We start from the raw sequence: 27,805 nt of genomic DNA, 5'->3' as shown, positions 1-27,805 counted from the left end.
ACCATTAACACTTATTGATTTATCTTTACACAACTATACTTTACACTTCACTTTCACCTTTTTCATTTTTCGTGTGATGCCCTGGGGATAGTCCTTGGCTGGATTCAAGTATTTTTGTTGATTTTGCTGCAGTGTGCTGGAGGGAAAATCCCTTTTTTTCTGTAGCTCAGTGTAAACCCCACCCTTTACAAGCACCTGTGCAATGTCATTAAGTTGATGTGAGCGACCACCATACTTTTTGTTTGCAATATTACAAAACATGTCTACAAATCCACAATAATAGCATTTTAACTGGATTTCTGATGTTTACAAAAAAATCTGAGGCTATAGGAAACCATTTCAATGGGGGCGATTCAAATGTTTTTTTAGGTCGTGATAATTAATGAGTGCCCAGTTTGCTATTCAATTGTTCTGGGCGCTCATTAATTATCGCCCTCTTTGCCGCCTATGAGACGAGGTTTAGAGGTGTAAAACGGCTAAACCCGTCTAAAATTCTGGTTAGTGAGTTAGTGCGCCCTAACCAGGGGGTTTCTCACACATTTCTGCTCGCACCCTCCTGAGTGCGTGTAGAAATGCCTGCGCCGGCGGCTATCGCGCCCTGACAGAGCAACAATTGAATTGCTCGGTCGGGCGTCTTAAAAAAAAATCTGCCGGCAAAACATTTGAATCGCCCCCAGTGTATTCTGTCAATGGCTGGAATGTTGCCATTCATCATGTGGACATGTTCGGCATGTCGACACTGATGAAATGTCTACTTGCTAACAACAACAACGGGCGATCTGGCTTTTATGGCAGTTGTGAATGTAAATACCTTAAACCAAAGCCTAACCCAGGCAGCTGAGGTTAATTTCCCAAAACTGCGTTTGCGGCATTAAGTATGACCCTAACCCCAACCCCAATCTAATGTTGGCATTTCACCTGTCAACTTTTTGAACATGTTGACATTTTGCAGATGCCGACATGTTAGCTAAATGCAGACCATAAGAAGATCCACGATGCATCCTGAGAATAAGAACTGGATACATACATTATGCAATATGAGCAGACTCACTAAACACTGTAAACAAGGTACTGCAAGGATTAAACTTATCAGATCACCCTTGTTGCTGCTAGATCAATTGCTTTAATGAAATGCTGCCTGTTTATACTGCATTTACTTATCTATTTATATATATATTTATATATTTGCCTTTTTCAGAAACTGCCCACAGTGTTGCTTCTACATGAGATTGCGCGCAATGAAGGTGCATGGACTGTTCTCCCTGTCATACCACAGTAAGTATTACCTACATATGGTATATATATTGCTATAACACCACTGTGCTATGTAGTACATATAGAACTGTAGACCAGAGATATCATAAGAAATCTAGAGACCCCCACCACCCTGTGTCCCCCTTTTCCAATATATCCAATATACAACCCAGTAACCTCATAACCCCCACCTGCATACCAATGAGCCTTGTGCCTGTATCTTTCTGCTTTATGCAGATCATTGGATGTATCGTTCTGTTACCTACATTTTTAATAACAGACTCCAATATGAGTAACAGGACAATCTCAGAGTGTCCTGTTGGATACAGTAGCAGTGATTTATATTAGTATTGAATATAGCACAGGCTGTAAGTGTGTGCCAAGCATATATCAGTTTTATGTCTATGAATAGATTTAAAGGAAACATTATTATTAGAGAGAAAGCACACACTGTTTCTAGTTATAATGACATTTCAAGCATTCGTTCAGAATTTCCATCCCCCAGACAATGTCCAAGGTCGTCTTTTAAGTGCACTCATCACCTACACATACCCAGTGGAGGTAGTCTGTTTAATACAGCTTCTTAATTCATTAGGAGTTAGTGGTTCCGTATGAATTGGTAAGTAGCAATTTAATGAATATTGTTTCAGTTAATAAAATGTCAGCCTACACTGTCTGCGTTTGATGGCTGCACTTGTAGCTGTCGGAATTACTTGTCTCTTGATATAAGCAGGTGTGAAAGACATGACAGAGCCACAGGCAGTTCCGCTATCCGGTGTATAATCATAATAGCTCATACATTAGTAAAGTGTACAGGTATGCGGGTGGAGTTTGGTGTCTGGTACGTGCTCTGGGGTTGCAGATACAGAGGTCTATGTACTAAGCCTAGGAGAGAGAAAAAGTGGACGGAGATAAAGTACCAACCAATCAGCTCCTAACTTTAATTTTTCAAACACAGCCTGTAAAGTGACGGGAGCTGATTGGTCGGTACTTTATCTCCGTCCACTTTCCCTCTCTCCAAGGCTTTAGTACATCTCCCCCGCAGTATGCTTGCCACCTTTTACAGCATGAAAAAAAAATTAACTGCCTCCATATGTGCTATGTTTTTGACCTATTAATAACTTGGCCCCAAAACCTATTTTGGGATAGTGTTGTGTGGTTATAACACTATGATTTATTGTAAACATAAAACCTTATAAGAAACAATGGGCCTGATTCAGAGATGTTCGCAAAACAAGGCTACTCAGATGACCGATGGTCACGCGGAGTGATCTGCAACTTCAGACGCAACTGTGAATCACAAAAGCCAGCAGGAGACAGCTATTTGCACAAGATGCCTCCTGCAACATTAGCATATTATTGCACAGTTGCAGGGTCCAGAGTCGCAGTGGCTGTGCTAATAGCATGAAACTCTGCATCAGGCTCTGTCTCATAGGGGTATCTTTTTTAAAGGGAAGAATGCTTATTTTTTATATACTTTTTTACTTAATATTTAAATGGAAGCAATGGTGCAACTAAAGCCACAGTGATTGAGGACACATCTGTACTATAGTGGGGTTTCCATCTTACCCATACCGACGGTGCTTGTGATAGCAGCTGTAAAATTAAGATTTCCGCTAAGATTTCAGCACAGAGCAAAAACAGACCTTGGAAACCAGGCTAACAGAAATAAAAATGTCACTCCCAGATATGAGAACAAATACGGCCAATGTTGCAAAGATATTGCCAAGTTTTGGCTGAGTTGCAGTCAGGGGCGTTTCTAGAAAGGAGGGGGCCCATGGGCAGTCTGCAGACCGGCCCCGTCCTCTCTGACCGGCGGCTGGCAACGCATTGAGCTGTGTGCAGCCCGGAGTTATAGACTCTGGGTACTAGAGTGCGCCCATAGTCTATAGAGGATTCCCTGGTCACTGGAAAAATGGCCGTGGCGCCAATTTTCCCTGTACTGCGCATGTGCAGACGACGGGAAAATGGCTGCGACGGTCATTTTCCAGTAGTTTTTACAGCGCCGGACCCCCGCTCTGGCGTGGGACTCCGGAGAGCTAAGAAATTCTATGGGTGCAGGGTGTGTGGTGTGGGGCCCCTCTGGACCCAGGGGCCCGTGTTCCCCGCACACCCTACACCCATTATAGCTACGCCCCTGCTTGCAGTATTTTAGGCCCTGTCTTGCATAGTTCTATGTAATGTATTTTGCACTGATAGCAAAGGTTCGGAAGGATACGTCTGTACCTGTGAATCATTTGAATCCTTTTTTTTATTTAAAAAAGTAAAACTTTAGAATGAACAGAATGAAATGGTTTTACCTCCTAACACAGAACCGTACCTTAAGGGCATCAGCATGTAGCTTTCCAGAGACCAATTATTTTATCTCCAATGTACTTGTCAACATCCATTGAGCATGCACTGAGTTTATGTGTATCTATAGAGTGCTACTGTACATTAGTAGCTATTAAATGTCCTATTTTGGCAAAGAACAGAACATTTCTCTGTAGGATGCACAGTCTCTGTATAAACGCAATTACGATTTAAATGCCAATACAACCGTAATCCCACTCAGATCTTGGTTTCAATAAAGCTTAATATTTTATGGTGTTCATTATAATAAACAGAATTTCTCAGTCAGATTTTACTGTGTTATACAAAACATTCATTTATGTCGCAGCATAACCTTTTAACAACTATTTTGGAAGAAAATGAGACACGAGCTGTCGTGCACAGGGAGGAAATGTGAATTGGCAATAGGATCATGAATTATTAAAAGTTTTAAAATAGAGGCCTTTTATTTCCTGAAATAATAGTTTGATACATTCCACTGCCAAAACTATTACCCTGCCAAAGTATGAAAATCTGTACGATAAGGCTTAATGAATGTATTTAGTGAGACATACTCAATTTATACCACCGGCAGGCCACTAGATTTTTACATTTATTTTATGCATGCAAATTCGTAAAGTTAAAAATGTGATTGTTTGCTTGTGTAAAGTTACAAAACAAAGATGCATTCAGGCCGGTACCAGTCAGCATCAGGCAACCCCGAGAAGCAGTAAAATTTATGAGAGAGGGAAGCGCTCTGTGGTGAAAAGAGAAAATAAATACTATGGAAAATTTCCGGTAATACTGGCAGGTTGTGTAGTGTACTGGTGAAGTCGTATAATTGCAAAGTTTGAAAAGAGTCAATATATACTGTTATAAGGTGTCAGGTGGGCAATAACTTGAGGCTGGAACTTGTTGGTGTCGTCAAAATGAGTCTTATGGAAAAGTCTAAATTCAAAACTCATAGGCAATAACTGTAGGCAGGGAATTCAGTGTAATTACAGGATAATGATGGACTGGAAAGGGGTGGATTCTGTGCTAAACAGTAAATCGCCCCCCCTAAAAGAAAAGTCTAGATCCACCACTGGCCGGAATGTGCAAGCCCTGAGAGCCCTACGTTTGGTGCCCATGCACGCTGCTACATCACTAGAGGTTCTGGACACTCCACCATTGGCGCACCATTGACACTTACACCAGGCCTATGGCAGGTGCAGTGTCTCCGTATGAACATGGCCTCTGTGGCTGCAGCTTTTATTGACACACCCACGACACTCCCATGATACCCCCGTGACACTCCCATAACATGCCCAAGACACTCCCATAACACGCCCACGACACTCCCATAACACGCCCACGTGACAGATTTTTATTGCATTTGCTTAAGGCCACCAGTCACCGCCCAGGAACGCTCATGGTTTTCACAAGCCATTTCTGGTACCAGAAGAATTGTTCAAAATCTTTCGCTCATGTCCAGTAGCAAATAATAATGGAGAGGACCATTGTAGGAGAGGAGGAGGCTGTCAGGCTGACATGATTGCCTCCAGTGCAGGGTGGGCGGCCGACATCCTCCTTTCGACAAGGGTGGCTCCGACAGGGTGGGCTGGGGTGGAGGGAGTGGCCGGCATCCTCCTTTCAGCGGGGGTGGGGCGGCTCACAGCGGTAAGCTACACTGTGCCAATAAGTTGCACCACATTGATGTTTCACAGTGTCTGGCGACAAAGACATTTTGCCGGGTGGACCAATGTGAAATATAGCAAGGGGAGAACACTGCCATGTAATGCTATACTTTTGCTTTCCTTCTGATCCTGCGTTCCAGAGACTTTTTCATTTTATGAGCTGAGCCATTACTTGCTAATTACTGTGAGCTAGGTGATGTCCAGATCATTTGGATAATTTAAGCTGCTATTTGCGGTGAATGTCATAGATTTATGCTGCTATGTTGAAGCTGATTTTATGTAACTGTCAATATGTTTAATAAATCATTATTCAAAAGGTTCTGCAAATTTTTAGATAGTCTGTTCAAATGGATCACAGACATTTTTTTTTGTATTTTTATCCTTTTGGCTCATTCTCCATTTGGCAGCAGACAATTGTTACAAATTAATTAGCACTTAAGCCATTCATTTCTTTCTTAGATTTACAATTATGGTTTACTCCTTATACATTGAACTCCCTTTGGTGCATTCCAGCCCTGGATGCATTAAAGGCCCACTATTTTGCTCCACAGTCCCAGGCTATACACTAAGGTCAGTGATGAACCCTCACCAGAAGTTAATGTGGGGGTGGATTTAAAGGGGCAATAATAACAAATACAAAACCAGGCATACTTTGTGCTTATTATTATTGCCCCTTTAATTCCAGAAAACAAAACTACAGAAATGCCACATAGTAAATTTGCCCCTCTGTTTCTAAACTAGCCCCTGGAGATAAGTACCACTCAATGTGGATACTAGACCACGTCTTTTCCCAGAGCACACCAGTCTTGACTTGGAACTAGAGCCAATTTATGAATCAAAGCCCTGACTGACTGATTGAGAAATATGAAGATACAGTAAAGGCTGGGGATTACGACTAGTATTTTTTTTTCCAGCATGCTATAACTATAGCTCTTTATGGTAACTTGTATAAATAAAAATGTTATAATATTTAGTAAGATATTTGTCAGTGTCAAATGCCCGCTTAAACAGCATAGGGGCCAAGAGAATAAAGGTGCATACACACTGTCAGATGTGTCAGATGAGCGATCTGAACGATTTGACCAACAATTTTAATGATTTGAACGATCTGAACAACGAACGATTTTTGACTGCACTAAAATGAATGGAATCGTCCAAATCTGACTGCAAACACATCAGATGTCAGATATCGTTATCTGACCATCGGGAACGCGCATCGTTCATCGTTCATCATTCAGATATGTCAGATTTTCCTTCAGATATGAACGATTGAACGATTTTTTAAATCGTTATCGTTCAGATCTGAAGAAAAATCTGACCGTGTGTATGCACCTTTAGAGTGAATGCAGCAGATAGTATTGGTTTACAACTGTCTTTGGTAGTTAACAGGAACTCTCTCCAGTGGTTTGTTTGGCTAAATAGGCAAAGCTTGCCCAGGTATTGTAATGCTCACTTCCCTAGACAATGTTATGTTAAGGAGGAAAGATATTAGAATATCTTTAATTGTGTAATGGAAGTATGAAGGATCAAGGGCTTCAATAAAGATGCTATGGAATATACATGATGAAAACTGAAAGTCATGACTATGCATAGACATGGACACTATATTAACATCCAAGCTCACAACCTAAGGGGAAGTGTAGCAAGGGTGCAAATTTTCATTGACTCTTAAGTCACTGAAAATCTCAGCGTGACTCAGCACCTTTGGCCTCCAAGTCATGGGTTGTAATAGCAAATGATTTATAGGCACCAAACAGTGGCGGCTCCAGAGGTGGGGCTATAGCGCAGTCCAAAATACAAATAGGGGGAGCCACACCAACTGCCACCCCAAATGTTGCCAAACATCACCAGCTGGGACTCACTGGCAGTTGGTGTGGCTCCCCTATTTGAATGTTGGACTATGCTGCAGCCCTACTCCTAACCTCTCCGCACCCTAAACCTAAGGCTCCCCCCTTAGTGCCTAACCATAACCCTCCCCCTAGTGCCTAACCCTAACCTTCCCCCTAACCCCCTACTTACCTTTGAGATGCCAGCAGGCAGGATGCTGGCGTCGGAATTCTAACATGTGTCGGGTTACCGGCATCGGCATTCTGAGCGCCGCTAATCCCCGCGGTCGGTATCATGACTACATCTCCTTTATGACACCTTGAACCTGATTTTGAGGTGGGAGGAAAGCAAAAAAATAGAGCAAGTAACTGTGCACCTTGGTAAATCCATGTTGTACTGTAGGTAGAGCAGATATAAAATGTACAGAGAGATTCTGATTTGAGAGGGGCGCGTCCAAACTGACATCTGCATTGTAGTGTGAAAAAAAAGCTGTCCAGCATTTGTGGGGTACATGCAAAACATACGTGCCCTCTCACTGGAACGGCCGGGAGGCTCCCAGATTCTTTTTCCCTTTGTTCTGGCTCCTTTTTGCTTTTTTTTTTTGTGGTGGCACACTTCAGGACTGTGCACCTTTTATTTAAGCATTGATAGAAATGAGCAGCTAGGTTGAAATTGCTGAATAATTACTTGTTTATTTTCTCCCTTAATGATTTTTTAAAAATCTGTTTTTTATTTATTTTAAGAACAAATACAACAAGTAGTACATGCATAATTAACAATGTACAGACACCGATCGTGAAAAGAACTGACAAGTACATACATTAAGTGAAGGCACTTCCAACATAATGAAAGAATTTGAATTGAAGTGAAAGCCAGCCGATTGTTTGAATTCTGCGCATGCGTACGCATCACAATGTGCGTGCGCGAATCGGGAAGCGTTCGCTCGCTGCTCATAGACAGCCCGGCTGAATGAGTGACATGAGAAGCCGTTTGTGGGTGGCGACAGGGGCTTACCACTATAAACGGGGGAGTGGAGGTGCGGATGCAGGCGTGCCTGAGCGTCTTAACGCTGTTTCAGAGGCGTGCATAATTAAGAGGCAGCGTCATAGTACACGTCACTTGGCTGAGTTACACAATGAAGCGCTCGCAGTGCTTGCGGCAGGGTATGGTCAACCACAAGTGTTGCAATCGCATCCGATGGTACTCGATGTTTCCGATGGTTGCATGCACTTCCTGGAGATGATGTGCACTAGTGGGCGTCTTAAGACAGGTTGGTGGGCGTCTGCATACACAATGCGATCGCATGCTAAGACATAGTGGGCGTGCTAATGCCTTTCCGTTCGATCGCATTCCTTGCCAAATTTGAATACACATCTAGCGAGCGGGTCTGAATCAGGTCCTCAATTCAATACGAAGATGAATAGCCGCGGGAGGGAGCTCTAGCAGCTATTTAATACACCTCGCTGTTTGGGCTGGCAAAAGGATTTCTTCGCGCATCCTCCTGGGGATACGAGGAGAAATCTGGCAAAAGTGCCGGGCATGCAGCTGTTTGCCGGCTTAGCGCGGCGCTAACAGCAGCGTGGCCATCACTTTAGTCGGAGAATGCCAGTTCTCGCACCTAAACACCCAGACTAAGTCGCGAGAACCGGCATTCTCTGACTTAACCAATTCCCGACAAGGCACACAGTGCGGTGTATTGAATAGCTCCGGGAGCTTCCTCCCGCGGTTATTCATCGCATCGCATCGAATTGAATTTGGCCCATTGTGCTTCAAAACGATTAGTACAGTAGGTTCATACTGTTCAGTCCCCACAGTCGGGTGTGCAAACAAAAAACAACTGTAACATAAATTACTATTGCAAGCGCATACTCATTGCAAAATATATAAAATATTATGACAACTGTCGATATAGGTATCAGGTATCTCAAACATCTTCATGATTTTGGATTACATGAAGGAGTCAAGGGACTCAATGTAAGTGTCCCATTTTTTCTAAAAAAAACAGGGGGGACCCCGTTTAAAAAGCAGGGAGTACAGCTTGTCTATCAAAGTACATAATTTGGAGTAAACAGAATTTAACTGATTCCAAAAGTAGAGGTGTAGAAAAAGTCCAATTACATGGAATTTCTTTTTCAGCTAACGGTGAGCAAAGAAAAAATGGCATTCGTCTCCAAACCAAGGTCCCAGAGAAGGGCTGGAGGGTCACTCCGAAGCCATAGATGAAATCATAATTTTCTCCCAAAATATTCTACTATTAGGGCACAACCAAAATGTATTGAAAAGGTTGCATCAGGGAATCTATATTTAGGTGCAATTTTATTATTACAAAATTAAAATTATAATATATGATCACGCGTAACAAATTGTTAATAGACAACTAGCAAGCATATAGCAATCAACATTAATTCTTGGGCCACAGACAAGAAGAAACAATAGCTTACGCATGCATAAAATTGATAATATTTTTCTGCTGTTATTACAGATGGGTCATCATACATCTAGCCTCCTTGCGCGCTAAACAGCCCTTCTAGTTGCCCCATGCCGTGACGTGACTCGGTAGCGCCGAGCGTCTTTTTTCGTGCGATTTTTGGTCTTATTCGCACAATCAGCTTCTGCTGATTAAAGTGATATGCAGCATGCCTATATTCTGTGAGCCAGTGCGTGTGTATCTGCTACGTTACAGTGTCAACAGCTGTAACGTAGCATTTCGCATGCAGATACACCCGCAGTCGCTCACGGAACATAGGCATGCTGCTTGTGCTATCTATTCACATTGCTGTTCAAATAAGACACATTTGAAGGTAAAAAGTTGCACAAAAAGATGCTCAGCGCTACAGAGTCACACGGAGCTCCCGCTTTATGTGTAGCGCGACTTGTACCGCGAGGAGGATAGTTGTATGTGGACACATCTGTATATTCTCTAGTTACAATGGGAGTGTGATGTGTCATTATGAATTTAATTATCTACCTCAAATACAACAATGGGCCTGATTCAGAGCCGTTCGCTATTTGTGGTCGTTCGTTCAAAAACAAGGGGTGGCTATTCAAATGATCCGTTCGCAAATTGCAGTCTGTTCCCACCTCTAAGTCTGAACGAGCGAGCAAAACATACGCTCGTTTATTTGATAAAAACGCCCCCTGGCCGCACGCACCATACGTCATGTCCGCTATTTATTAGATTAATCGAGTACATCGACCAGCGTATGAACTGCTCGCTATTCTTGTGGTTGGTTTTTGCTACCACAATCTTGCGAGCAGTTCTGGCTATAAAATAACCCAGTGACGTGGTCAATGACGCTGCTGTATTAATTATGCACACCCATAAAACGCCCGTTTTGACCTTTAAGCACGCCTGCGTTCGGATCTCCACTCCCCATTTTCAAGCACCTTCCCCTGTTACCACCCACATACGCCTCATTCTGTCACTCAAAATAGCAGGCATTCGCTATATTGCGAGCACATGAATTTCGGCCGCACTGACTGGTTCGCGCATGCGTATAACGATCCGTACGCATGCGCAGATGTGCGAACATCGCTCGGAACGAGCGTACTGCCGCTAGCGAGTGGCTCTGAATGAGGGCCAATGTTCCAATTCTTGCTATTAATAAAGTCACCACAGCCTATGGGCCAGGGAACTGCTCTTTAAAATGTACAGTATATTATGCAACTCCCCAAGTCCAATGCTGATTGCAAACAGATATTTTCCTTTTTAATCAGTCCAGCTAATTAGCCGTGGATAATATCTTATACGGCACTTCCTAATTATACTTGGTCCAGAGCTCCACTAGTATAAGCTTGTCAGTCCAAAAGCATGCTCCACAACAGTGGTATTGCATGCATTGTATAATAAATATTAAATAACTGCAGCCAGCAATGTTAGTAGGCAGAAGCTCACAGCCAAAACTACTAATAACGTACCTCTTACCGCTAATCCTTATGAGTGGTCTTTGTCTTTGACAGCTCTGGCAGTCTCTGCCCTCAGTCCAGTGTAGATAGTGATGATCCAATGGGTGTAAAACACTGATCCTGGCCTCTTGCACACTAAAGTATCAGTGCAGTGATGTGGTAAACTGAATGGGCTTGAGTAGAGGGGACTACAATTCCCACAGTCCTCTCACAATTCTGTTGGTGTGCTTTCTACGATGTGTGTCACTGGCTGAGAGGAAGGTAAGGACAGTTCCCCCCGGGATCAAATACATTCTTCACATGTGCTATACATTTCAACTTCCATTGGAAAAAGAGTTGCTTTTCAAGCCCAGGAGCCCATTATGAGAATGTCGACATCATAACTTGACGCTGTGGTGTCCACATTCTGAATGTCGACAATGTAATTGTCGACCTTTTGACTACATCCCCTTGGGAGAATGAAGAAGAGCTGCAGCTGTGAACGTTCCCATACCTAGTACAGTGTTCTCCCCATAAATTTTTTCCAGCCGGGTGGCATCAAGAAGTAGCCGGGTGGGGCCTTCGCAATAATAAAATATTTTAAAACCTGACCTTCTAATGATTTAAACTTGAAATTATATTTTATATATTAATTCTCCTCTTCTTAGCAGAGGCCCAGTCATCTAATTATGAAAAAGCTGCAAAGTCTGTAGGATCTGGTCCTTTTTATACAGCTCCCAGATACTATTCCCACTTGCAGGCTCCCAAAGTGCCGGGTGGTGCACCTGCAAAAAAACAGCCTGGGGAGATGTATCTTAGACAGAGAGCGCAAGACGTGGCCTCCCACCACACCATATAAACTTATTGAATATTTTGGTGCAACCTATAACATTTGTCTGAAAAGGCAGATTGGGATCATCTGGATTAGATAGGATAACACTTATAAGCAAGGCCATAGTGAGGTCTGTATGTGCCTGTTGGTAAAGTATCAAACAATCCTTCGTATGTTTAGTGACATAAGTAATAATTTCATCCCTAAGGACTCACTTAGCTGCTTGCCAATTGAGAAGGGGGTCATCCACAGGTTCCATAGTATTACATTCGTACTCGCGCCACTTAGCCTCCAACATATTTACAGAATTATCAAAGTAGGAAAGAAATCACCATGATTTGTCAGTATCACAATCTACTACAGGAACAACAGTCACCCATACCATGGTGTGATCCGATAGTCCAACCGGTTCTATACCAGAGTCCACAACTTTCAATAAAAGGCTACTAGACATCAATAAATAGTCGATATGAGACAAAGTGACGTGAACAGCTGACAAGCAATAAATTCTCTGTCATAAGGATGGAAAATCCTCCAGAGATTCGCCAACTGTAACTCAGAGGCATAAGAAGTTCCAAAAGAGGGGAGCTTGCGCTAATGATGGGGAGGGTGTTGCTTATCCTTATACTATATTAGTTGCATGGGGCCCAATATGGTGCTCCCTTTCTGTTACCATATCAACGCAGGAAGCATGTACATCCAAAAGGGAGCAGGTGGGAAAGCGGGTCAAGGCTTTCCCCTTAATAAATTTGGGCAGTCCCACAATGCGCAGGTTATACCGCCTCAATCTATTTTCTAAATCATCTTATTTATTTAGGACTTGAAGATGTTGCTTATGGAGATCAGAATATTGCTTTTTAAGATAAAAAAAACATCTTAAAGCATCTCCCCAAGCTCTAGTTGTTTAGATTGAACTCTCTGTGTAACCTCCACTATGTTCGTCTCCTGAAAAGCCTGCCAAAAGGTGTCAGTCTGCGCCTTCATAAGGGGGCCATAGTCTCTTTGATCACTCTTGCAGGAGCTCTGATGCAGCCCCAGCTTCTAAGGAGGGAGCGACTGCAAGAGAAGATGCTGGAGGAGGGCGCAGCATCCACTGCTGTTAGTGCAGGCGCAACTTCCTTATTGGAATTGCACCACAGCTTCTCCTGGCACTGCTGTCTTGCTGGCATGAAGGTGGTGACAATCCCCTCGGGGGAGTATTCCCCTATTGTGCAGCGACCCACGGGGAAGAACTACATCAAAGCATATCTGGAGTTTGCCACAAAACAAAGTGACAAGTATGGGAGATGGCAGCATCATGTTGTGTGGATGCTTTTCCTCAGCAGAGACTGGGCATCTTGTTAAAATTGAAGGACAGATGGATGGTGCAAAATACTGGGTGATATTGCAAGACAATCTGCTACAGTCTGCTAGATAACTAAAGCTTGGAAGAAAGTTCACCTTTCAGCAGCACAATGATCTGGAGCACAAAGCCATAGCAAACGGGATGGTGGATTGACAACAAGGTGAATGTTCTACAATGGCCATGTTAAAGCACAGATCTCAAACCAATTGAGATTCAGTGACACGATTTGAAAATTGCAGTCCACAAGCATCATCCAACCAAGCTAAGCAATATGGGGCATGAGAGATGGACACAGGGTCTGATTCAGCAAGGATCGCTATTCTGCTTATACGCACGCAACACATTTGCTAATATCATCGGTGATATGTAAGTCTTTGTATTCGCCTTGCGATTGCAGCATAGCATAAGGACGTTCACTTCCCCGTACATCCGTATACTTGGGCAACATGGCTTAACAATCGGTAACATCGGACACATACGCACAGTTAAGGCAGGTCAGACCTCACTCAGGAATTGCTTACTTCAGTGCACGCTATGAGACCTCAGGTGGCGTCTGGTATCGCAGTGGATAATTTATGCATGTCCATGCAACGCCCACACAACGCACTGGCACGCCTGAGGTCACCTGACCACCCACTATCACCACCCACAAACGGCACTTCCTGTCAATCACTCTGCCATGGGTCTGCGTATCCTCTGTGATCGCAGTTCCTATCGCAGCGGCTGGCTCTCGCACTGCATGCATGTAGTACGCAACAATTGGTCGATTGCGTGCGTATAAGGAACTGCGATCCTTGCTGAATGAGGCCCACAGTTCACATCCCAGTTCACATTGTGAAAATATGCTAATGCTGCAGGAGGCATCTGAGGGAAAAAAAGACGCATCCTGACAGCATTGGTGATGCTAGTGCTGCATGAAAAGACGCAGCATCGGATCACTATCATGACCATTGGCCACAATGGTTGCAGCATCTGCCATCTGAGAAGGCTAGAGGCTTCTCAGAATGGTCATCTTACCTGCGTGGCCGAGGCCAGGAAATCTGCATCTCCCGACGCAGACCTTGGCCTCAGCACTCCCAGATATTGAGTGCGACATGCCCCAGTTTCCAGGAACGCAGGCCGACGCCATCCCCTACCTGCTCCAAACTGGCACAGCCAGTCAGTCATGCCGTTGCTTGGAGACACTGCGAGCGAACTCCCAGATGGAGGCCTGCACATGCGCAGTCCTTCCAACTGTAAGGTTTATGTACATCTGTGATTGAGGCCCTGGGAGCAAATCTGTAAGGAAGAATAGGCATAAATCATTCCCGGTGTGCAAGCCTGGTAAAAACGTACCCCAATAGACTTAAATATGATATTGCAGGATGAATACTTATGCATTTTTTTATTTTTTTATTAATTTAAAAAAAAAAAAAAAAACGTAGACAAATAATGAATTATGAGTTTGAAAATTTACTTTAAGAACCTACTGGTTCACAATAAAAAAACCTGTTTGGAACAATCCGTTTAGTTATTATTTGTAATACAGACAGATCTGTCGACTCTTTGGAGAGTTTGAACTCTTTTGCAAGTCACTGTAAAGTAAAGGGGGGTATCCACTAGGCGATATTGGCAGGCGATTGCACTATAACTATGTTGCGCAATCGCCCGCAAATCGGGCATGTAAATGACAAAAACGACCAGCGAAGCGCGTGCCCGCTGGTCGTTTTTGTCATCTATCATCGCCCGTACATGCTGGTCAACCTGACGATCCCGTCAGGTTCAGCATGTACGGGGAGCAATAGAGAGCACCTACTGTTCTCTTCTTGCTGTCGCCGGACCTCTCTGCTATACGCGGGAAAGGAAACAAACAGTCACAGCCTGATGACGCCGGACACTCACAACATGTGACTGTTTCCCTTCCCGTGTGTTGCAGAGAGGTCTGTGTCTTGATCCCATGCTGCCTAGACTGAACGGGTGAACGTTCAGTCTGGGCACATCACTAGATATACAAACGAGAGCACGATTGCAAAGTCGGAATCGTGCTCTCATTTGTATATCTGCTCTGCTTTCTGCATTGAAGGTAAATTTGCCACCATTGATGACCAAGTGGTGCATTATATAGAGAGAATGGGAATTATGCCTGTACAACATATCGTTGTACAGGTATATGGTCTAGTATCATAGCATACATATATTAACTAATATCCTACATGTATGACGACTGCTGTTCAAAAATATATATAAAATAACTAAGATTAGTAAAGTATAAATATGTATGCAGTTTCCTCCAAGAAGAAAGTGTTGGCTGATACAGTATGTCAATTCTACAGCAAAAACAAGAATGAAAAAATTAATAAACAAGTTATCAAATAAAAAAAAAGTCACCTTCACGAAACATCTCAGACATGGATTATCTTCAAGGACTCACAGTAGATGTCACAATACGATGTGACAAAGTCAGCTGCAGGAAGATTGCAACCAGCTTTTTTTTTTCTTCTCTACAGCAGTGGGGCAAATGTTGACAGCGTTAGGAAGATCTAACATTGCAGATTTTCTCACACATTCAATATTCCATCAATAGGGTGCCGCATTGAAATCTAACAGGAATTCCTTCAACTTCTCCAGCCAGGTGTTTGTGTACTTTAAATCTGGTTATACTATTTCATGTCTGCCCAAGAAAAAAAATATTCTACAGATTTGTCCTCCTACTCCTAGGAGGTTATGCAATAGGGTGCCATCTGCATCACACCCTATTACATAACCCCTGAGTCTTAATACACCAAGCAATGTGAGACGCCTAGTGTGTGTAAGCTGCGCCAAGTGTCTTTTTCGCCCGAACATGCATCTTCGTCATAAACGGATGTCACAAAGTGCTTAAGGAGATTACACGGATTCATTTCATATGCAACACTTATATCTCTGTGTGACCTGAATCTGTATACAAAGCACAGTGGACCTTGGCGTGGACAAAAGCTGCGGGCGCTGTATCGTATATAAATTCAGACTCATTCACACACAGATAAACAAGTATTTAATATCAAATTAATCAGTGCAGTCTCCTGAAACATAAAAAAAACAAAAGTTTGGCACAAGCCAGGTGAGACAGGACCTAGCGCTTGAGGAGGACTGTTTAGCGCAAGACTGCAACAATGGTGTATGAGGGCACATCTGTCATTTTTACAACAACGTTACATACTGCAAACAGACACTTTGGGTCAAATGTAATAGGGTGTCTGTTTTGGTAAATTGCGGGTTTTGTGCTAGACTCGCACTTTTTCACAACTCTCCAATGTAATAGGGTGTCAGTTCATGTAAACTCGCATTTTTTCTGAGTTACTAAAAATTATCAAAATCGCATCCAGATGTTTTCCCATTTAAAACAATCAACTCGCCCAATGTAATAGAGTGCGAGTTTCAAACTCGCAAAAAAAAGATCACTAACGACCATACGTGGCCGAGCATTGACCATCGTATGGTCGTTTGCTGAGGCCAGAAACTGTTAGATTGTAACGATAGGATCGTTATCATTAAAATCTGACAGCTTATCGTACCGTGTGTACGCAGCATTACTTGAGGTGAACCTTGTGGTTACATCATTGGATACAATGTCTCGATTCCCAACATAGATTCTCTAACGTGTTTCGCTCCATCAACAGGGGCTTTATCAAAGAAGCCCCCGTTGATGGAACGAAACATGTTAGAGAATTACCTGTGACTTACAAAAGACTTTTGCTGAGTGACATCTGTACTGATTGGAAACCATCTTTATTTACTGTTGGACTGTGCACTTTGGTGGAGTGGTGACCCAGAGAGACGGAGGCGGTGCCTGGCCGGAAAGTGCCCGGAGCGGGATTCCCTTGTCGCATACTAAGATCGGGAGACGTGACCACAAAGCAGGCTAAGTTCCCCGTCCCTCTCTGGGCTGTGGTCTGTGGGACTGTTAGTAAAACTCCCAACCGGAGTTAACACTGATCACCTTGGAAAAGCATATATGGGCTAAAGATGTTCTCTCCCCAAAACAGACACCCTATTATATTTGGCCCTTTGTATTCTCTACCTAATTGTTTACCTAGAATTATTGAGCACCATGCATTGGACACTGTTGGAGAATTAGCTTTTGTTTTGTTTTGTAAGTTACGTTCTTAGATTAATTCTACATTTGATTAGCTCAGCAGAATGTTCGTTAAGAGAGTCATAGATTTGTGTGTTTTGTGAGGCCACACCGGAAGTGTTGTTTGCAATAATGAAAGTTACATTCTGCAAGCTTTAAGCAGTTATCTGTATCTGTAAGATTGGTGCTTGTTTGTTAAGCATAAGATTATATGATACCATAACTCTGCTTACCGGTCAATTCAAAAGCCAATTTATTCCATTTATTATAGAGATAGTGATTTAGCCGATCTGATCACACCGCAGTGGTTTTGTATAGATAATATAAGAAGTTAATACAAACTCTAGTGCATACTATTTAGTGTTCATTCCATCCATTAACTCAGAGGTTCCCAAATGCGGTCCTCAAGGCACCCTAACAGTACAAGTTTTAAGGATATCCATGCTTGACCACAGGTGACTTAATTAGTACCTCAATTTGATTTAATCACCTATACTCATGGCTATCTCTAAAACCTGAACTGTTGGTGTACCTTGAGGGCCATGTTTGGGAACCTCTGCATTTACTTATATGAAGCCGGGAGGCTTGCCTGCCTCTCCGGGGGTCAGTAGTGGCACCCGATATTCGGGAGGCTCCCGACTAAATCGGGAGGGTAGGCAAGCCTGCTTTGCTGTGTTGTTGTGTCTTGCTGAATAAAGCTCCATGGATGAACAAGTTTGAAAATAGATGCAATTTCCAACAGATTATATATTTTTTTTAATATCCTTTTTTTGTTTTATTTTTATTATGTACAAAAAAAAAAGTGTCACATACTTTAGTGTCACATTAATGGTTATTTATATGATCGGAAACAGCATTTTAAAACCACACAATTGTTTTCAGTTACTATGATTATCTGCCAGACTGATGCTGTTGACAGAAAATAGCTGTAAAGTGGAAAAAACAATTAAATGCCGCTTCTGACACTGGCAGAACGTTTTATCTATTAACCGCTGACAGCTGTAATCTCGTGTGTTTGTTTTGTTTTGATAGCTTTTATAATGCTTGTAATTCCCTATGGTTAGCTGGAAATTGCAAAGTATAAGTGTTAGGCCATGGATATGAAATATATGTTAGATCCTGGGCTTGGTATCATAAGATTCTTTGAAATTTTTAAAAAAAATTTCAATAACCTTTATAATCTAGAATACAGATTATTCTAACATTTTATTTTTAAGACTAATCAAAGTAAAGTTTGTAATGCAGAGGTTCCATTACAGTCCAGATTTTAAGAATATCCTTGCTGGAGTCCAGATGGTTAAATCAAATTGACTGAGGTGCTAATTAAGTCTCATGTGCTCAAGCTTGGATATCCTTAAAACGTGGACTGTAATGGTGGAATTTGTGAACTTCTCTTGTAATGTAATGTTTGAAACCGTAATTGTTTCATAATAAGCTATTAATAAATAGCTGCAGTTTTAATTTAAACAAGTAGTGCACATAGGATTTAGGATTTGCACTTTTCTCAGAATTGTGGCACTGTAAATGCAGATGATATGTACTTCCATATAAACAGGCAAAGTTACAGTAGGTGCATGATGGCACAAAGTGTAATTTACGCTGTACAGATGTATCCTTATACCCCTATCCTAGTGGTGTGAGGTGCCTGGTGTGAGTCAGAAGAGCCGAGCTCCATAGCATTTTTTTACATCTTTTTCACCCGAAAATGCGTCAGTCGCTATACAATGAGACATAATCGCACTACGGAACTTGGCATGGAAAAAACTGCGGCTGCTGCATGGTAGCACTTCGTGTGCAGATTTAAACTCAGTCGCACACAGATATACAAGTGTCACATTTTAAACTAATCATTGCAGTCTCGTGTAGCAGTTTTGTCGCATTGCGAATAAGATGGATTTTCGGCCGAAACCACAAAAAAAGATGCAACCAGGCGCACTAAGAAGGACTGTTTGGCGCGACTGCAGCAATAGCCTATGAGAACACATCTGTAAGTCCCAGTTTTGCATCTTGATAAATGACCGTTATAGACTCTACTAAATATAAGCTGTTTGTGTTGGGGGTTAGTCTCTGTGTTTTCTTTCCATTTCAAGGGCAGGGCATGTGCCCTGGGCGCCATGGCAGACCCGGCAGAGGGGGTGTGTGTGTGCGCGTCGCACTACAGATGACGGCACTGGGATCAAATGTCAGATCCCGGTGCCGGAAGTGCAATGGACAGTAGCAGCCAGCGGAACGCAGCATCGTGTGGTTTATATGCAAGCTCAGGACAAAAATACTCAACTCCAGAAACATCGGCATTGCGTTCACCTCTGGGGATGCAGTGATAATACCGACTGTGGGAATTTCGGCTGTCAGAATCCTGGCACCGGCATCCTGAACGCCTGGCATCCTGAAGGTAAGTAGCAGGGTTAGGTCATAAAGGGAGGGTTAGAGTTGGGCACTAAGGGGAAGGGTTAGGTTTAGGGTGCGGGGAGGGGGAGGTTAGGTTTAGGCACTAGGGGGGAGGTTAGGTTTAAGCACCAGGGAGGGTTAGGGGTAAGGAGAGGAGGAGGGTTAGGATACCGACCAACAGGTGTTGGTATCCTAAACCCTGTCGGGGTGCCAGCGTTTGGATTCTGACCACCGGGATCCCGAGTACTGGCATCCCGTACCCAACCCCTCCTCTGAACCAGGCCCTGTGTTCTCTCAGGAAATAATACAGATAACGCCTTATAACATCACATCACCATCAACTGGCTCAGTGCATTTTATTTGACGTCTTATATAGAAATGCAAGGTTTATAAATGTTTACTTGCATTTTATCTTAGACTATAGGATTTTCAAATTTTTCAATTACTTTTGCGTGGCTTAATTATTGTGTTTTTATGACTATGTTAGATGTATTACTTCTCAGTATTAATTATCAGCAATGTGATTAAGTTTTGCAGATATTTATGGCAGAAATTCGTCATGGATATTCTTTTGTGAAGAAGAGACTCTAGTAAGACTTCAAAAGCTATTGGAGACACTGCAGAGATTTGACAAGTCTAAGGTATGCGGTAAAATACAGAAAAGAAAAGTCTATTACGGTATATCATATTATATGCCATTTAACAGCAAATGATGATGCAATATATGGCGCTTCTAATTGTTAGATGTATAAAATTATTTGCCCTTTAAAGATGGAGGCATATACCTTCTTAAATATATGGAATAAAATGTATTGCTAACAATAAAATCAAATAGACATATACATACATATAAAAACGATCAGATAAAATACATAATTAGCCAGCACATAAATATAGAGTGCAAATTGGCAAATAAATAGAAGCATATATGATTTCTGATTTCCCCAAAGTCATACCATGGAGGGTGGATGGTGTGAGCAACCATACAGACAATAGCCAAGTCCCTGATGGTATAAGGCTGGTTCCACTCTACACCACCTAGCTTTGCCTTTGAAGTTGTCAGCAAGGTCCTCCACGGGGGGTTCTTTGAAAATGGCACAGCGGCATCAGCACGTGCCATTTTCAAAGAACCTCAGGCCTTAGAGGCTAAAATACTGCTGGCACATAATGCTGGTAAGAGGCGCAAACTCATGTGCCAGTTATAGATCCAAAATGTTAGCGATAAGATTAAATAAAGTGCTGCCATAGATAAGTCATTATGACCATGACTTATCTATGGCAGCACTTTATTTAATCTTATCGCTAACATTTTGGATCTATAACTGGGTTTGTTGCGGGGCGACAGGCAAGAGACTACACCCGCGGGACAGTTGACTTCATCCACAAAATAAACAGTCATGTCCTCCTCTTCTTCTCTCGTTATTTCGTTAGACACTGAGAAAGCTTTTCATAGAATTCTTTGGTCTTTTATATTTGCAACTTTGAAAAATATTTGGTTTGGGGGCAATCTCTTGACATTAATAAAAGCCTTATATTAAAATCCCTCAACTAAAGTTAGCATTAATGGAATGTTATCTTCTGCTCTCCTTTTATTAGTATATTAATAAAATATGACAAGACAAACAGCAGACACGATTTCCCATAATTGCCTCTTCTGCTCACACTAACCATGCAATGCAATTAATGAAATTAAAATTAGACATTAAAAGGATAGAGGTGGAAGGAATATCATTATTTGCTTACAATGTTTTATTCACCATGTTCTTCCCTCATACATCTCCATTACCAAATTTATTTTATTAAGGCAATTAAATAACTTGTAGTGTCCAGACCAATGCAAAGATAAAATTCTTCTTTAAATAATTATTTCAGCAGGGTGTTACAAGTCAGCAATATTGATGTCAGCCAACCTCAATCTCCAGCATGCCTTTACTGTAGCTTCAATTTGAAAGCTCTAAGTTATCTTATTTCAACAGCTTCATATATATCATAGCTCATTACAATATTCATGAGTAATAGTGACAACACTTAATCAGTATCTACAATCTAGGCTTTTTAGACTTTATGGGGCATATGTATCAAAGCTTGATGTGAGATATATATGACCAACCAATCAGCTTCTAACTTATATTTTGCAGGCTCTGTTTTAAAAAATGATAGGAGCTGATTGGTTGGTGATATATATCTCACAATTTTATCTCACATCAAGCATTGATACATATGCCCCTAAAAGTGACATCTCTCAATTTCTATTGCCTATATGCAAATGTCCTCAATGTCCACAGGTCAAAATCCTCTTGAATTTGAGAAATCGTTCCTTCGTCATGAAAATAATAGTGTCCGTGCCAACTTGGTTTGCCCTCTCTACACGATATCAGACATTGAGTCAGATGGATGTTAATATCTTGAGCCCGCAATCTATTTTACAGCAAGGTGGCCAGTGTCTTTTTGCATAGTCATCCACGACTCGCCTTCTCGGTCCTTATAACAAGTTATGTAAGGCATATAAATAAAGTTTTCATGTAACACACGACTTCTTGGCATTCTGCCATTTTTTAAGTAAAAAATATATATCAATAATGTTGCATTTTCTATATCAAGCTTTTATTAATTTAAGACTTACCTTTCCTAGTTCAGATATATATGTTCTTATTGTCTAGCAATATTTTATCACTTATAAACATTGCAAGGTTATTTTAATATCTTAAATTCACTTCACACAAATGCTTTTATTAGTTATATAAAGAAAATTATATTCCTTTCTTTAACAATTTGGATGCATTGGTATTGGGTTATAATAAGAATTGCACCAAAACTGGTGCTATTAACCGCTCGCGTCCTAGTGTCTGTAATTGGTCATCCAGGAAAATTAATATTTGGGTATTTATAGCACAGGCCATTATAATGTACAACACAAGGATCATTTCTCTTCCCTGTTCGAAAATATAAAATCATCTCTGCATGCATGGAAGCAGCAATTGATGTCGTAATCCAGAAGGATGGTGGTGATTAAGATTCCCATTCTACCAAGGACTTTATCAAGATATCCCGCACACGTGCCAAATGAAATTTAAATCAATAGCAGAAATCTATTTTTAAAATATATTTGGATATTCAAACCTCAAATATTGATATTTTAATGATAATATACACATAGTTTTATTGTACCACCCATATGATTCACATTTTATAATGGTTTGCCCCACAAAGCATGCTGATACATTTTGAATCATATGAAGCTAGTGTTTGTTCCCCAGCAATTATTCTGGCCCCGTTAAGCCAAAAGACAGAGAGAAGATCAGTGCCAGCCCTCCCGCAATGACACCAGGTGCGGGGAGGGTTGTAGTGCGCCGGCAAAAAGGGGGTGTGGCCTCGCAGGCAGGTTGTGTGGCCTTGTGGCCCAAACCCCCTGTTTTACTCACTCCAGGGGTCAGAGCCGGCCCTAGCCCATGTGGTGCCCTAGGCAAAATTTTAACTGGTGCCCCCTAACAACTTCCCATACCGAGCTGAACAGCCCCTAAGGAAAAAACAGGCGGCACTCCTCAGTGACATGTCCTGATGAAAAAACAAATGGGTCTTGAAACGTCAACAGCACCTATGTGATTTGTGACAATATGTGCCGCTTGTTTTTTTTCCTGAGGGGGCTGTTCAGCTCGGTATAGGAATTTGTTTATTACTCCTTACTTAGGAGGGCAGCCTCAAGATTACCAGTAAAGTTATCCAGAGTGCCGGACTGAATGCTATATATATATATATATATATATATATATATATATATATAAAATGCCTTCAGCTTGCGCTTCAAAGAATAAAGGTAAGAATATATTGACACAGAAACCAACTAGTCCACAAGCTGCTCCCCTCAAAAATCCCCTGTTACAAGGATTAAGTATGACACCATAAATAAACAAATAAGAGGGCTCGCTGATAATGATTTAAAGTCTCTAAATAATGTTCAATATTGATATGTCCTTTTAATGATTTAATATATTGATGAACTGAGGTATAGTGATGACCCACAGATCTCGTTGTCTTCTTTAAGACCATATATTTCATGTTATGTCCTTTTACTTGAAGGGGGTCATCCAAATGGATAAACTTTTACTACAAATAAACCCTTGCACCAAGGGAAAAAAACACCCAAAGAATAAATCAATATTTCATATATACATGAATGTTTTTATTGACAATAAAATCTTTCTTGATAAAAAACTTTTAAAAGATATAATTCAATAATAACATGGTAATATATTATTATAATAGGGCATAGCAATGTTTGTGGGTATAATGAGAGGTGTTCCCCCACCTTAAAGTTCTCTGATCCACATCTGTGGGGACCCAAACATGCCCAATTAATACCCGACTCGTTTCGCCCTAATAAGAGTTTCTTCAGGGTTGGTCTTTACACATGAGTATAACGCCTCAGGCAAATAAACGTTGATTTTCAGGGATCCAAACCACAATACTGTTATAGAATGCAGATCTGAATCAAGGAAACACACTTATTTTTGATGGTGTGTCTATAGGAAGTATACCAATAAAGGCACCTGGACCTGTAGATTCTGTGTGTGTGTGTGTGTGTGTGTGTGTGTGTGTGTATTATACTGTGTGTATATATGTATATACACATCCATTTACACATGACAGTGTATCTTACATTCTGACCAGGTCTCCGCAGCGTGGGGACGGGCAGATGGCACACATTGCTGGGCATATCGTGGTGGCACACTGCAGGGCTCCTGTGGAAGAGTCCTCCTGACGAGGGACGGGCAGCTGGCACACAGTGATGGGCGGGTAGCGGCAGCGAGCTGCAGAGGTCCTGTAGCAGAGTCCACCCGAGGGAGGACGTGCAGCCAGCACACATTGGTGGGCGGGTGGCGGCGGCACACAGCTGCAGGGCTCCAGACGGGGGATGGACACCCGGCACATACAGTAGACACAGGAGGCGGGCGTTAACACAGAACCAGCCTCACAAACACACACTGCGGCTGGCTTCCGTGTGTGACTGACAGCAATGGGCGGGGTCTCAGTGCTGAAGCAATGCCTCTGCTGGACTCCGATCGCAGCAGCCCGGAGGGCGGAGTCATCGGTAGGCGTAAGGGTAGCGGCAGAGCCCTGGAATGCCCCTAGGCATTTCAGTTGCCCTAGACATTTGCTTATAATGCCTATGTCTAGGGCCGGCTCTGCCAGGGGTCTTGGAGATGCGGACTGCCCCCGGGGACCACTCTGCGTGCAGTGCCGTTTCCCTTACTGTGTCAGGAGTACTGCACATAATGCTACAGTGCAGCACCAGGCTCCTGACAATGAGGAGTCGTCAGCACTTTGGTGTCACCCATCGGCGGGTAACACCAGGGTGCAACCCCCCCCTCGTGACGTCACTGGAGAAGATTCAACTTGGACATTTTGCACTAAGGGTTATTGGCTTAATGCTTATCTATCCTACTTGCTTCCTATGTGGTACCAGAGCCGTAACTAGACATTTTGATGCCCTGTGCCAGAAATAGGATTGGTGCCCCCCATATTGTAAACAGGGACAGCGTGCATCGCAGGTGCGCACCCAAAAAAAAGGGCGTGTTCTCGTAGGGAAAGGACGTGGCCACACTATAGTACCCCCATTTCACATTACGAGACACAGTCGTGCCCCTTATTCACATTGCACTACATAGTAGTATCCCTTATACACGTTACGCTACATAGTAGTAATGCCCCTTACACATTATGACCACACAGTAGAAGTGCCCCTTACAGATTACACCACACAGTATTAATGCCCCTTACACATTATGCCACACTGTACAAATCCCCCCCCTTACAAAATATGCCCACAGTAGTAATTCTTCTTACACATTATGCCACACAGTGCAAATCCCCTACCCCCTTACACATTATACCACACAGTGCAAATCCCCTCCCCCCTTACACATTATGCCACACAGTGCAAATCCCCTCTCCCCTTACACATTATGCCACACAGTGCAAATCCCCTCCCCCTTTCACATTATGCCACACAGTGCAAATCCCCTCCCCCCTTACACATTATGCCACACAGTGCAAATCCCCCCCTTCTTCGACATGGGACTTAAGATAGGCATCGAAATACTGACGCCTATCTTAATCCTGACGCCGAAATACAAACAAGGCGCCAGCCCGAACAAGGTAAGCCGGGGTCGTCTTAGCTGTTAGCCGTGGGCGGGGGGGGGAGTGTTAGGTTTAGGTAGCATAATGGGGTTAGCATTAGTTTTTTTTTTTTGAGGGGGAGGTTAGGGTTGGACACCCCTAGGTGGGGGGTTAGGTTTAGGCACCACTGGGGGTGTTAGGTTTAGGCACTAAGGGTGAAGGGAAAGATTTAGGCACTAACCAGGGGCAGAACTATGGGAGACAATGGAGTTGCCTTCCGCCGGGCTCTAGCTCTGAAGGGGCAGCTCCTCCATTGTCCACAACATATTCACCCCATTTAGGGCTGTAACTACATTATGTACCCAGAGTGAACCATCACACCCGCCCAATACATGGTACCCATTCCTGGCACCTGAGATACACTAGTTGACCATACACTAGTTGAGAGCTCAATGTCAGACCATCAGCTGCTGCCATCTATCTATAGCTTGTCTGCATGCAAATTGTTACATTAGTGTCAGCAGCTGTGATGGCGGGGAGGTGGGGGGGAATTATAAACTTGCCTCCGGGCATCTGGGATGAACTTGCGCCATTGGCACTAACGGGGAGGGTTTGGGTGCGGGTTGGGGAGGGTTAGGGTTAGACCACATGAAGGGAGGGTTAGGGAGAGAAGGGGGGAGGGTATACTGGATACCAACCATCGGGATGCCGCTGTCGGTATATTGACAGGAGGCATCCTGACTGACGGCATTGCATACTGGTTCCCTTACACATTATGACACACAACTCTCTCTCCTAAATACAGCACTCTTTCCAGTTTTAGAAAGCTCCTCAGTGCATCTCTGTGGAAGCTGGGGGAGGGGGGAGAAGCCGCAGTGTCTCTATTCAGCAGTTGCAGGCTTGCCTTGGAGGAAAGGCTCCTCAGCGCAGGGCACTGTGGGGACTGGATTGGGTCTCTCCCTCAAGACACTAAAGTAGAAGGGGAGGGGGGCGGACCACAGGGGCAGGCAGCTGCAGCGCTGCCTGCTGAAATGCGTATTAGTAGCGGTGCACCTGGTAGAAGACAGGTAGTGGCCATGATCGCAGGTGCAGCCGGTTCTGCCTACAGGGCATGTGCGCTCTGTGTGGCCGTACCGGCCGCACCACCGTAGTTACGACCCTGTGTGGTACATTCCGGATTTTCCTTCAAGCTTTTCAGGGACTCTGGACCTCATTCAGAGGCTGTCGTTAGTTGCAAGCGGTCGCACTGAATGAGGGCAGCCGCTTGCATCCTGAACGACTGCCTCCTTGTCGATCGCTAAGCTGTGGGTGATTGTCGATCGCTAAGCTGTGGGTGATGGTCACGATGGTCAAGACCATTGCGACCATCGGGGCTTATGACCAGACCCTAAGGTTGGGTCTGGGCACTCGTAAGCCCCAGGGAGCTTCCTGCTCTGAAAAAGCAGGAAGCTCCCCACTGACATCAGCAATGATGTCAGTGGGAATGCCTCCGTTTGGGCAGGCACGTCCCCTGCCCACCTCCCAAACGGGGCGAGCTGTCACTCACCATCGACAGCTCGCCCCGTCTGCTGCGAGACCCCTAGCGACGGAGCGTCCGTCGCTAGCCGGGTCTCGCGCATGCGCACGGCCACACCCCCGTTACCATAGACCAACCCGTCACCACCCACAAATGGCACGTCTTGTCACTCATGCTTGCGGTGCATCTGTGCACTGCGTTTTGTACGCATGCACAGATTGCAAACATCGGCAGGCTGCGTGCAAACGCAGCCTTGTGACCAGGTCTGAATCAGGCCCTAAGATCAGTAAACCTGTTATGAGAGGAGGAGCATCCCTGCTCTTCCCTATTCTCAGTCCACCGGAACCACTTCATGTGAGGAGACGATGCCGAAGTGGAATATTTGCAATACGGAGTCTCAAAATCACAATGCTTTTGGACCTTGTTTACAATAGAGACCAGACTAGGTATTTTATCGGATCTCCAAACTTGTACAATAGCAGTCTTTGTGGCAATTAGGACATGAACCATAACATATCTATCTCTCACCGTCATAATACCAGGGAAAATTAGAACAAAGTAA

The 27,805-nt window shown here is 43.2% G+C and overlaps 1 protein-coding gene across 4 annotated transcripts in view; it reads left to right on the top strand.

The window, feature by feature from the left end:
- Positions 1–27,805, top strand: part of B3GLCT (beta 3-glucosyltransferase) — a 410,530-nt gene that overhangs the window by 225,809 nt on the left and 156,916 nt on the right. For 3 of the 4 annotated variants that reach the window (XM_088460251.1, XM_088460252.1, XM_088460253.1), the window contains exons 5-6: positions 1,199–1,275; positions 20,140–20,251. In XM_088460251.1, coding sequence (XP_088316377.1) covers positions 1,199–1,275; positions 20,140–20,251 — 189 coding nt within the window. The remainder of the gene's footprint in view (positions 1–1,198; positions 1,276–20,139; positions 20,252–27,805) is intronic. The other variant, XM_088460254.1, reaches the window with a different exon arrangement.

The sequence above is a fragment of the Taudactylus pleione genome, unplaced genomic scaffold (genome assembly GCF_031769625.1).
Source record: "Taudactylus pleione unplaced genomic scaffold, aTauple2 ptg000043l, whole genome shotgun sequence".
NCBI classification, from domain to species: domain Eukaryota; kingdom Metazoa; phylum Chordata; class Amphibia; order Anura; family Myobatrachidae; genus Taudactylus; species Taudactylus pleione.
Note: the sequence above shows the minus strand (reverse complement) of the source record. Positions and strands in the feature narration are given on the sequence as shown.